Source organism: Silene latifolia, chromosome 2 (genome assembly GCF_048544455.1).
Source record: "Silene latifolia isolate original U9 population chromosome 2, ASM4854445v1, whole genome shotgun sequence".
In the NCBI taxonomy this organism is placed as follows: Eukaryota; Viridiplantae; Streptophyta; class Magnoliopsida; order Caryophyllales; family Caryophyllaceae; genus Silene; species Silene latifolia.
In genome coordinates this window covers 117,141,227-117,154,151 of record NC_133527.1, presented here as the reverse complement: position 1 = coordinate 117,154,151, position 12,925 = coordinate 117,141,227, and the positions used below count along the sequence as shown (strand labels likewise).

The 12,925-nt window shown below is 40.3% G+C and overlaps 1 protein-coding gene across 1 annotated transcript; it reads left to right on the top strand.

Moving 5' to 3' along the window:
• Positions 1 to 11,610: 11,610 nt before the first annotated feature.
• On the top strand, positions 11,611 to 12,663 carry LOC141641216 (uncharacterized). The gene has a single exon (XM_074449887.1). It carries the CDS (start codon positions 11,611 to 11,613, stop codon positions 12,661 to 12,663), a length of 1,053 nt encoding a protein of 350 aa, XP_074305988.1.
• The last annotated feature ends 262 nt before the right edge of the window (positions 12,664 to 12,925 follow it).

Below are 12,925 nucleotides of genomic sequence, written 5' to 3'. Positions count from 1 at the left end.
CGTTTTCACATATTTAATGTTTTAATTACGAAGTAATTAGTTCGTTTCACATGTTTAATGTTTTGGTTTAATTTTAATTATGAAATAATTAGATTAAATCGCATGATTTAATTTTTTTTTGGTAAAATGTGAGCTTTGATTAATCATCAATCAACAAGATAGTACATTATGAGTGCATTTTTAAAAACTCTAAGGAATTAAAGCATATTCATCAAATACAAATTCCTAACTTTTCAAGCCAGACTCTATCTTCTAGTCTCCTACTAGAATAGGCCTGGCAACAACCTTTTGCAATCTTGACTTCACCAGATATTTTATCTCCTCTGCAACATGAGCATGTCGTTTCAATTTAAGACCAATCCTGCACTGATTCCTCTCCATCCAGACTACATACCAGCATGCCAGTCTTATCATCCTGTAAGCCTTCTTCTACAGCTTTGATACACCAATGGCAGTACTCAGAGCCACCTGTGACCAAGCATCCATTAGAGCAACAACCCTGGAACTATATATATAGCTCCCAAAAAGATGTCCATGCTCTTCATCTTCCCTTTCACACAGAACACACCTGTTAGTCTCACACAGGTCCAAAGCATACAGCTTTACTCTTGTGTTCAAGGCTTCATGTTTAATAAGCCAGCTTATGAATGAATGTTTGGGAAGAGCCCGTCCAGTCCAAAGATCCTTGAACCACTAGACAGGGGGGTGTACCCTGCATCCACTGATATCCGGAAGCAATAGAGTAACCCTTAGGATCTGCTAGCCACTGATTACCTTGAAAACCAGCTGCTAACAAAGTCCTTACTTTACAGATATATAGAATGCATGTTAAATGAATTAGACATTCATAGGTCATACAAACCCGACATAGGTTTTTAAATGAATTTCTTTAAAGAATTAAATGAATTCATCTTTTCTTATGACGATTTCTCGTTATTTGAATTGCGCGTGCTTAGCATCCGATTCATTGCATTCGATGACTAGAATAGTCAACATTGACCACCCCTTGGGTCGTGCGTATTGATACGTGCATTTTATATAGTCTTTTTAGCTTATTTTATGCACGTATTTCTATGCTTTTATCGTGGTTTTATGCTACGAAATGCCCCGAATATGCTACTTTGGTTTGTTTTGTTTTATTTGCAGGAATTAACCGAAGATGAGCTAAATCAAGCCTAAAACATGTCCTTACGCATGCATTTAGGAGATGAGTGAATTTGGAGTGGGAATGAAGCTATTTTGAGATGCGCATTGGAGTAAGGAAGTTAAGCGAGCCAAGAGAGTGCTTCAATTTGCTAGTTCCTGCTTGTAAGAGACATATCTCGAGTTCTACAACAGATATTCAGGTGATTCCAATTGGAGATGAAAGTTTGTCCTTTTAGCTTTCCAATGCCACCGGAATCACCCTGCTTGACCAAGTAACGAAGAAATGGCAGCCGTTTGAAGTTCAGTGCGCGAAGCAGGAATTACGCGCTGAGAAGTGCTCGATCGAGAACTATATCTATTCGATCGAGAGCCCATTTGCTCGATCGAGAGCCACTTCTTCTCGATCGAGTGGTTTAGGATGGATAAGTACTCGATCGACTATTTTTCCTTTCGATCGACCAGTTCCTTTTATGCCTTTGCTCGATCGAGTGATTTAGTTACTCGATCGAGTGGATTTTTTGATTTGTGGTGGGCTTTTTAGTTATTTTCCGTCATTAGGTTTAATTATACTCCTATTTTCTTATAAATAGGAGTTAGTATGTCATTTGTAATGATCGAAGGATCACGTTGCTCTTCCCCTTTTCTCTATACACTGTTACATTCTCTCCTTGTTTTTCCGGATCATTTATTCAGTATTTCTTCTTTCCCATTATTCTCTTTACTTTTATTTAATGTTTACTTCTCCTTTATTTCTTGTTCTCTATTTAATTATGCATAGCTAAATCCCCTAGTATGTTAGGATTAGGGAAGCCGTGGTAGCGATGTTTTAATTGACTTATATAGATTAGTCTTGCGATAGGAATTGTATTAGGCAATTTAATTATTATCCGGTCGAATGAATGCATGCAGGAGACCAATAATTTTAGTTAACCCCGACCTAGATCGAAAGATTGGAAGGGAAGGCTTGCTTAATTACAATAGGGTATTGCAGTGAGGGCGAAAGTTAAGCTGTTTACGCTCTAGGGCGGTTTAAGGACCGAAAGGTGACGACCATAGCTCTTCTTATCAATAGTCTAATCGCCTCAGTATTCCCGATAGTATAAGATCTGATAGTTGCCACGGTGGACCGACTCTTAGCATACTACCCTTCTCCTATTGTTAATTTTTCTTATTCATTTCCCTTGCTTAGTCTCTAGTTAGTTAAATCAAATCAAACCCCCATTTCTGTGACACCCTGACAGACCGAGTTAAACAGATAGATAGCAACTTAGCCTCCCTGTGGAGATCGACCCTACTTACCGCTGACTTCTGTTAGTAGTAACTTAGGTATTTATTTTTGGTACATAACGACCGTATCAAATTTTGGCGCCGTTGCCGGGGAGGCGACGCTTTTTAACCTGTTTAAATTTTGTCTGTTTTTCCGCCTCAAGGGAAGACTGAGTACCTTGAGGCCGCTCTTATCTTTTTCTTTAGTGCTGTTTTGATAGGTCTTACAGGTCTATTAGACAGATTTTAGAAAGAGATTGTCGAAGGGAAGGCTTGAGTACCTTCGACCCTTTTGCCAAGATGACGTCCGTCTCTCGACTTATTGCTCAGTTTGAAGCTCAAACTGAAAGATCTACTAATTGGGAGAGGAAAGAATCTTGGGGTTGTGGTAATCACTATGAAGTTGCTCCTCCACCGAGGCCTAGACCACAACCGTTGCTGCAACAAGGCTACCCACCGCCTTGTTATTCTTTCTCACCGCAACCAATTCCTCCACATGCTAGGAATGATGAGGCTGAAGAAGTTAAGTCACTGATATTGGCACTTGCACTACAGTGTCATAATTCTAGTGCGGAATTTGATAGCCGTATGAAGAAGCTAGAGGCTCGGTGTGATCAATTAATTACCGAGCAAGAGCAATGTGAGACAGTGTATGCTATCAACACCGACACCATTCCGTCTCATGAAGAACCCGTGTCACCCAATGTTGAGAATGATTTCTATGACTCGGACGACGAATTCCTATCGTACTTCAAGAGCCAATGCGCAGATTTAAGCCAGACAAGAGGAATCACTCGATCGAGTGACCAACATTGGTCGATCGAGTGATTTTCCAGGAGAAAGTGCTCGATCGACCGTAACTCCGCTCGATCGAGTAGAATTCAAGGGGAAGCTGGTCGATCGAGCAACAATTACGCTCGATCGAGTGAAGACGAAGGGGAAATAGTTCGATCGACCAATAGACATGCTCGATCAACCCCAGAAGCTGCGGAAACTGTTAAATCGTCACCAACGCCTATTCCAAGTGACGATACAAAGGAACGTACGGTTGAATCCTATTCGCATTTGAGTTCCTTTATCAAAATCGTCGCTACCATACCGTGATTGCAATTTTTTGGACCGTATCCGAGATCTTAATGTCGCTGATCATTACAATGCAATGATTGCTCAGGTACCCTCTTATTCTGAATTTCTTGATCAAATTGATTGGTCTAAGAGGGATGTTAGTAATGTTAAGACGGTAATGAATGTTTCTATGATCAAGAGTGCGGCGCACTTCTTGAAATGGGACTCCACCCAAATTGTCGACCCAGTCGTTTTTCTATACCATGTTCAATAGGGACCCATTCGTTTGATAATGCTTTATGTGACCTCGATTCTAGTGTCAACATTTTACCTTTGTCTCTTGCCTTGAAATTGGGTTTGACTAAGTTTACACGCGCTAGAATGACTGTTCACTAGTGATCATTCTTATGTTCGGGTCAAAGGAGCTTTACATGAGGTACCTGTTAGGATCGGGAATTTCTTTATTCCCGTAGATTTTATTGTCTTAAATATACCCGAGGACCGTGACATTCCCGTTATTTTGGGAAGACCATTTTTGTGCATGCTTTGGCGCAATTATCGATGTCGGGGTTGGGACACTTACCTTTTAGGTCGGAGGGGAGGACTTGGTGTTTACTAAGTCGATGACCCTAGGGAACCCATACACATCACGCCATGTGATGATGTCCCTCATGAAGAGTCCTTTGATATACCGTCCGATAGTCCTTCTGAGTCACATATTGTTCTTTGCCGTTATGACACCTCCGCCCCATTCGGGAGCAAATTGGAGGAACATTTGTTTGTTTCTCTTTCTACTGTGTCGCGACGAGTTCAAAGACCAGGGAGGTGAGATGGGTACTCCTAGTTTGAAATCCGGAACTGCCTGGATAGACGACCCAGGAGGAGGTGTTGATAAAGCTACACCGTCTAGGAAAAAGCTGCGTGATGAGGTGATAGATTGGGACCGGATTGTGGGAAGTCGTTGTTCTTACATTGCCAAGTGTGGAGACCGGATGTCCGTTTGACGATTCTTTGAAGCTACCGCGTTCGATCGAGGCCTAGTAGTGGACCAATGATTTGTGGTGTTGGGTGAGAAGAAGAAGGTCGAGTGGGACTGATGAAGCTAAGCGCTACCCGCGAGGCAACCCGACGATTTTATTCTCGCATTTTATTTAATTTCTTGGTTGAATTACGCGTTCGAGTTACTCGATCGAGTAACTTTCTGCTCATTTAAAAAAAAAAAAAAAAAAAAAAAAAAAAAAAAAAAAAATTTACTCGATCGACCGCTTTTCTACTCGATCGACCACTATTCCTCTCGATCGAGCTGTTTTGGACGCCCATTGCTTGGATAGCTTCTTGTGACGATGTTTCGGAGCTATTAGTGACCTCCCATTTCATGGTCGGTTTGGGGAGGTCCCTTTATTCGCGCTATCTTGTGAGTTTTTTCGCTTTTACTCTCTTCCTCCTTTAGTTTGCATTTTCCTTTCCATGTTTTGGTACAATGGGGGCATTGTACAGTTTGGTTTGGGGAGGTTATGCATCCATATCTGTGTCTGCATGTTGTTTTCATTGCATTTCAGTTATCACGTCTAATTTATGTTTGCATTGTTGTTTATTTTTGTTGAAAATTCAAAATCACATAAAAATTGAAAAAATTCATAAAAATTCAAAAAATTTCATGTTTATTTTAGCATATAGGTTGAGTCGGAACGGTAGATTTCAATGATGAAATTGCACTATATCTGTCTTTTTGCTTAAGCCTTGCATTGAACTGTTATCTTATTAGCTTTGTCTTATTGCATATCTACGAGTTAATGTTTAATTTAGCTGAACATATAGACTTGACCTGAAATTTTGGCAACCTACTTATAATTTCTAAGATTTAGAGCCATATAAACTGGTGTTATTTGTGACCAGTTTCATGTAGGATTGTGAGTAGTATACTCCTTGCATAACATGTATCATCAATTTGCACGTATATGAAATTCAATTGCTTTTTGCCTGCATACATTCGGGTTAGTGGTTGGTGTCACATGCAGGGAGGTGCTTACATTTTCCCTTTTCTTTCATTTCTACCCATAAACTCCACATTAGCCAAATTTGCCTGTTGACCCTTACCTACATCCCAAATCTAGCCTGCCTTATCAAGCTAGTTTAGTGTTTGTTTTGCGGTATATATTTCATTGCGCCGAGTTTGGCTCGTATTCTGTTGATTCGGAGTTGGTAATCTAAGAAGAAAGAAGGTTGATGAAAAAAAAAGTTGAAAGAAAAGAAAAAAAAAGAGAATTTGAAAAAGGAATTCGAAAAAACAGGAAAAGAAAAAGAAAACAAATGAAAAGAAAAATTCGAAAAAGAAAGAAAAAAAAAGATGTTGTTTGTTAGTCGGTTTCACTCCTATGCTTTATCTATATCTTTTGAGGAGTTAGTTCAGTTTGGTTTGGTGAGATTTTATGCCAAGTGAAGGGCATTGTATTTAGTTCATAATTGAGTTGGAAATGGATATGTCTCATATGGTTTTGTTTAGGTACTAGCTTGGCCGCCTATACCTCCACATTCCCATAAATGTTTTGCCTTTTCTTACCCATTGCCTCATCTTACCATATTTTTGTAAGCCCTCGGCTGTGACAGGACCTTGTTTGGTTGGAATGTATGTTTGGTAGTTAGAATTGTGTATCATATTAGTTGCATGCATGTTTATGTGGGTCGTAGTCTAGGTGAGCGACTATATTTCTTTCTTTCTCTTACATATATATGTTCACCCTTTGCTTCATGAGAGAGAGTGACCCGTGAGAGTCCATTGTTTAAGGTCTTGCAAGGTCGACGGTTCAGCTACTTTTATAAACATCCTATAACTCGTTTGCATTTGACTGTTTAGCTATAAGTGTTAGTTTGCTTGCATTAAATTGGCTTAAGTGGGCATTTGAGGCTAGCTCTGAGTTATCTTTTTCCGTTCCAATAGTCTGCATTTAGTTTACTCGAGGACGAGTAAAGGTTTGGTTTGGGGAGATTTGATACGTGCATTTTATATAGTCTTTTTAGCTTATTTTATGCACGTATTTCTATGCTTTTATCGTGGTTTTATGCTACGAAATGCCCCGAATATGCTACTTTGGTTTGTTTTGTTTTATTTGCAGGAATTAACCGAAGATGAGCTAAATCAAGCCTAAAACATGTCCTTACGCATGCATTTAGGAGATGAGTGAATTTGGAGTGGGAATGAAGCTATTTTGAGATGCGCATTGGAGTAAGGAAGTTAAGCGAGCCAAGAGAGTGCTTCAATTTGCTAGTTCCTGCTTGTAAGAGACATATCTCGAGTTCTACAACAGATATTCAGGTGATTCCAATTGGAGATGAAAGTTTGTCCTTTTAGCTTTCCAATGCCACCGCAATCACCCTGTTTGACCAAGTAACGAAGAAATGGCAGCCGTTTGAAGTTCAGTGCGCGAAGCAGGAATTACGCGCTGAGAAGTGCTCGATCGAGAACTATATCTATTCGATCGAGAGCCCATTTGCTCGATCGAGAGCCACTTCTTCTCGATCGAGTGGTTTAGGATGGATAAGTACTCGATCGACTATTTTTCCTTTCGATCGACCAGTTCCTTTTATGCCTTTGCTCGATCGAGTGATTTAGTTACTCGATCGAGTGGATTTTGCTGACGGGCTGGGCTTTTTAGTTATTTTCCGTCATTAGGTTTAATTATACTCCTATTTTCTTATAAATAGGAGTTAGTATGTCATTTGTAATGATCGAAGGATCACGTTGCTCTTCCCCTTTTCTCTATACACTGTTACATTCTCTCCTTGTTTTTCCGGATCATTTATTCAGTAATTCTTCTTTCCCATTATTCTCTTTACTTTTATTTAATGTTTACTTCTCCTTTATTTCTTGTTCTCTATTTAATTATGCATAGCTAAATCCCCTAGTATGTTAGGATTAGGGAAGCCGTGGTAGCGATGTTTTAATTGACTTATATAGATTAGTCTTGCGATAGGAATTGTATTAGGCAATTTAATTATTATCCGGTCGAATGAATGCATGCAGGAGACCAATAATTTTAGTTAACCCCGACCTAGATCGAAAGATTGGAAGGGAAGGCTTGCTTAATTACAATAGGGTATTGCAGTGAGGGCGAAAGTTAAGCTGTTTACGCTCTAGGGCGGTTTAAGGACCGAAAGGTGACGACCATAGCTCTTCTTATCAATAGTCTAATCGCCTCAGTATTCCCGATAGTATAAGATCTGATAGTTGCCACGGTGGACCGACTCTTAGCATACTACCCTTCTCCTATTGTTAATTTTTCTTATTCATTTCCCTTGCTTAGTCTCTAGTTAGTTAAATCAAATCAAACCCCCATTTCTGTGACACCGATGCACCGAGTTAAACAGATAGATAGCAACTTAGCCTCCCTGTGGAGATCGACCCTACTTACCGCTGACTTCTGTTAGTAGTAACTTAGGTATTTATTTTTGGTACATAACGACCGTATCACGTATGGTCGTTTTTGTCTCGGCCTTCGTGCCAATTTTTAGTCCGTTTTGTTTTGTTTATTTAAATTATTGCGGTTTTATTTCATTTGTTATTATTATTTAATCGTTGTAATTATTTCAAACAATGTAATTTGAACTTTAAAATACGGGTCTAGTAAGTCCTTTATTTTGAGTCAAAATGTTTTACTAAACCTTTGTTTTGATTGGTTAAATTGAAGTATTTAATCAATTAAATCGAAGTGAGTGCAACAAACAATGATGAGGCTAAGGACGAAGTCCTATGTCAGCCGTGGCCTTATCATTGGCACGGTTTTCGAGGCACCTAGGTAGGCGTGCCAAAAGTAAGTCAAGTGTCGTGTTCTAGCAATTGTATTTAGATTGAGTTGTATCTTTAATTCAATTGTTTGCAAATAGAGTCGACGAGAATCGTCTGGGTTGTAATAGCTAGTTCCCCCAACGGCTCCCCCATTCCCATCTAAGCCATGCTTGTGAATGCTTGTTAGTATAGTTCAAATCAATCTCACATGCTAAATCACTTGGACAAAGTAGAATAGATGCATTAAACGATTAGATACCAAGCTCACATGATAGGTTTAAAATGGTGTTTTGCATACTCTTACAACGAATCGTAGTCTTGTCCAATTAGCCATCGTAGTCCTTAGTAGAGGCCGTTATTGCACACTTCTGCTTATGGAAGGCTTGACTTTCTTTGATAAGGTGGGTCATTGGCATAGACCCCATTAGAAGACCGACCGAGACTTAGAAGAGTCTAAGTTCATGCACGATTAATATGCGGATGCTTATGTGCTACATGATCATCCTCCATGTTTTTCAAAATTTTCAACTGTTTTTGTCAAAACCATTTTTTCAAAAACCGTCTTCAAATCAATCATGTTTTCAAACTCGGAATGCTGCTGAAATAGATATAGGTTTTTAACCAAAATGAGCTTTTTATAGCCGGCATGCTGCCCATTTGAAATCTCATTTTCAAATCATCCATTTTCAAATCAATTCCGAAACGATTTTTCACCTTTCCCGAACATAGAATATGTTTCGAGTCAAGTCTTGTCATGTCTGGAGTTCGAGTGAACCATGTTAAGAAGACAACCCTAGTGGGCTACCCAAGTTATCTCTTGGGTCCAAGTCAAGTATGTAGACCATTTGGTCAAAGTCAAACAACCAAATGTCCCAGATTAGACCACTTAGGACGTTTTTAATGCACCCATGAGCCAAGTTGGTTCAATGACGGGTTAACCACACCAATGCGATGTCAGGTGCAAGTCAAGAAGTTGTTTGAGTCGGGTCATAGTCCTTGTCATGTCTAGACCCCTCTCCCTTATGACCCTTTATAAGTGAGCCACTTATTTCGTTTCCCGGGTTAGGTTCTGCCTTTGAGTCACGTCGGAGTCAAAAATCAAATCTGTGAGTCGAGTCCTCGTTTGTGCAGGGGATTTTAATTCGAGTATTGATTTGGTTCGGGCCGCCTGAAACACGAAAGGAACAACATTTCGGATTGGATATAAGCCCATGGAGAAAGATCTTTTGAAAAAGAAGAACTCGATCGAAGACCTAGAAATCGAAATGGAACCGTACCTATTGACACTAAATTGGTATTTCGTGAGGGCCGGAGAAGACGAACCATGTTTGGATTTTCTCGAACCCATTTATGATGGGAAGAAAGGATAGTTCCCGGAATTGAAATATTCCAAGACAGTCATTACATTCCCGAAGACGTGCTGGCAGTAATACCAGAAAAGAATGATTCGACCCTTATCGAAGACTGGAAGGCATTGGGCCTTCTCTTCGGAGAAGAACGAGAAAGGGCAACACCGAGTGAAAACTTGGTTAGTATGATTTTTCGAAGTGACAGATTCGATCCATCTACCCTCATCACTGATGTAGATCCTAAGAGGACTATTTCTCGATGGCGGAAAACTGTTAAATGGACTGATAATAGAGGACTCCTCTTCAAGCTACCACGGGAGAGGGAGAAATGTTCAAACTGGATGACGGTTCCGAGTCTGAGTCTAAGTCCAAGTCTTTCCTTTCAATGCACCCCTTTCTAATTCCGGTATCTCGGGGCCAGTCCCGAATACCTGTGTTGTCTCGCCACTGACCTCTGATCAGTTGGCCCAAATGTTAGCGCATTTCGGGCAGTTTCAAATTAATAATAAGATGAACCGGTTTGCTTACGACTTGTTTTATTTACATTGCAATTCAATTTTTGAAAATAATTGTTTTAGTAGTGACATTGAGAATGAGGCCGAAGGCGAACATGTTAAAGAAGATGAAGAAGAGTTTGAACCACCTCCACAATTCATTAAAGGGTTAGAAGAATATGACCAAAGACACTCGGTGATCGAAGATACCGAAACCATCAACGTGGGAACCACCTTAGAACCACATGAGGTTAAGATAGGAAGTACCTTAGATCCCGCAGAAAGACAAGGGTTCATTGACTTGCTATTTGAGTTCAAAGATGTTTTCGCATGGTCTTACAAAGATATGCCGGGAATTGATAGGGAAATTGAAGAACACAAGATTTCGATCAAACCAGGGTTCAAACTAGTGAAGCAGAAGCTACGCAGAATGCGTTCGGAATGGTCTTTAAAAGTTAAGGAAGAAATTGATAAACAACTCAAAGCCGGGTTTATCAAAGTATCGGAATATTCGGATTGGGTCGCCAATGTAGTGCCAGTACCAAAGAAAGGTGGTAAAGTTCGCGTGTGCGTGGACTTTAGAGACTTGAACAAAGCTAGTCCGGAGGACGACTTTCCATTACCTCACATTGATATCTTGGTTGACAATCGCGCGAATCATGCATTACTGTCTTTCATGGATGGATATGCCAATTACAATCAGATTAAGATGGCTAAGGAAGACATGAGTAAGACAACATTCACATCACAATGGGGAACCTATTGTTACACAGTAATGCCTTTCGGTTTGATAAATGCCGGGGCGACGTACCAGAGAACAGCAACGACGTTGCTACATGATATGATGCACAAAGAAGTTGAAGTTTATGTCGATGAAGTGATAGTCAAATCAAAATAACGTAGTGGCCATCTTGGAGCACTACCAAAATTCTTTCAAAGATTGCGAAAGTACAACAAGAGACTGAATCCACAAAAGTGTGCTTTCGGGTCACCTCTGGTAAACAGTTGGGTCATATCGTTAGCCACCATGGCATGGAAGTAGACCCATCAAAGATCAAAGCCATTATGGAAATGCTCCATCCCGAGACCGATAACGAAATTCGAGGTTTCCTAGAGAGTGTTCAATACATAAGCCGTTTTGTTGCGAAGTTGACGATGATTTGTGAGCCGATCTTTAAGAAACTGAAGGTCGGAGAACATGTTATGTGGGATGACCAGTGTCAGGCCGCATTCGATAAAGTAAAAGAAGTACTGTCTTCTCCACCAGTTTTGAGCCCACCAGTAGTCGGGCTGCCATTATCGCTATATCTTACGGTTTCGGCAATGGGGGATATGCTAGCCCAAAATAGTTGACAAAGAAGAAAGGGCTATTTACTACATCAGTAAAAAGTTTTTAGACTATAAAGTAAAGTACACACCTCTTGAAAATACGTGTTTGGCCCTAGTCTGGGAAACGAAGAAATTAAGACATTACATGCTCAGCTACAGTGTGAGTGTCTACTAAAAAATGGATCCGATCAAGTACTTGTTTGAAAAACCAATGCTAAATGAAAAAATGTCGAGATGGACCTTCATGTTATCAGAGTTCGATCTCAAATATGTTCCTTTGAAGGTGATCAAGGGAAGGGCGGTTGCCGATTTCCTCGCCGACAACCCAATCGAAGAAACAGAAATCATTGACACTTGGTCTTTTTCCGACGAAAACGTGGTACACGTCGAGAATGACATATGGGATATGTATTTCGATGGTGGATCAAACTATATGGGATATAGAGTAGGTATACTCCTTATCTCTCCAACAGGTGAACACTCGCCCGTGTCCATCAAATTGGATTTCAATATCACAAACAACACCGCTGAATATGAAGCATGTTTGCTTGGTTTGCGCAGTGCTCTAGACCTGGGTGTGAAGAAGTTGATAGTTCATGGAGATTCGTCCCTTGTGATCAATCAAGTGGGTGGGTCATGGAAAATTAAGAGCCAAAGTTTAGCCCCGTATCAAACCAGAATCGAAGAATTGGAAAAATACATCGAAGACATTCGATATGTTCACCTCCCGAGAGAGGAAAGCCAATTTGCAGATGCATTGTCCAAGTTAGCTACCTTGATCAACATTACCGACCATATAAACAGAGTGCCAATATGTGTTGAACGAAGATCATCACCTGCCTATGTGAATGAAATCAATGATACCGAGGAAGGTGAAACCGAAACCGGGTACACAGCCATTTTGAAATTCAAGGAAACAGGAGAGTATCTTCCCAAACTTGGCACGCGTGGAAAACGCGCCCTACGAATGTTATCCGCCCAGTTCATTAAAACCGACGACGGACAGTTGTATAAGAAGACGGCTCAAGGTGTTTTGTTGCGATGTAGTGATAAACCGATAGCTGAAAAGGTTGTGGAAGAAATCCACGACGGTGAGTGTGGGCCACACATGAATGCCCATATGTTAGTCCGTAAGATCATAATATTTGGTTATTATTGGACAACGATGGAAACGGATTGTTGCAAATATGTCAGGCACTGTCACAATTGTCAGATATTCGCAAATGTATAGCACGTGGCACCTTCTATATTATACACCATGATGTCACCCTGGCCATTCTCAACATGGGGAATCGACATCATTGGAAAAGTGCATCCATCAGAAACTGGAGGGCATTGTTTTATCCTTATTGCAATTGAATACTTCACGAAGTGGGTAGAGGGTAAGTCTTACATAGTGCTGAAAGTAAAGCAAGTAGCACAGTTCATTCAGAATGACGTCATTTGCCAGTACGGAGTATCGCATGAGATCATCAATTACCCTGGAACCCATT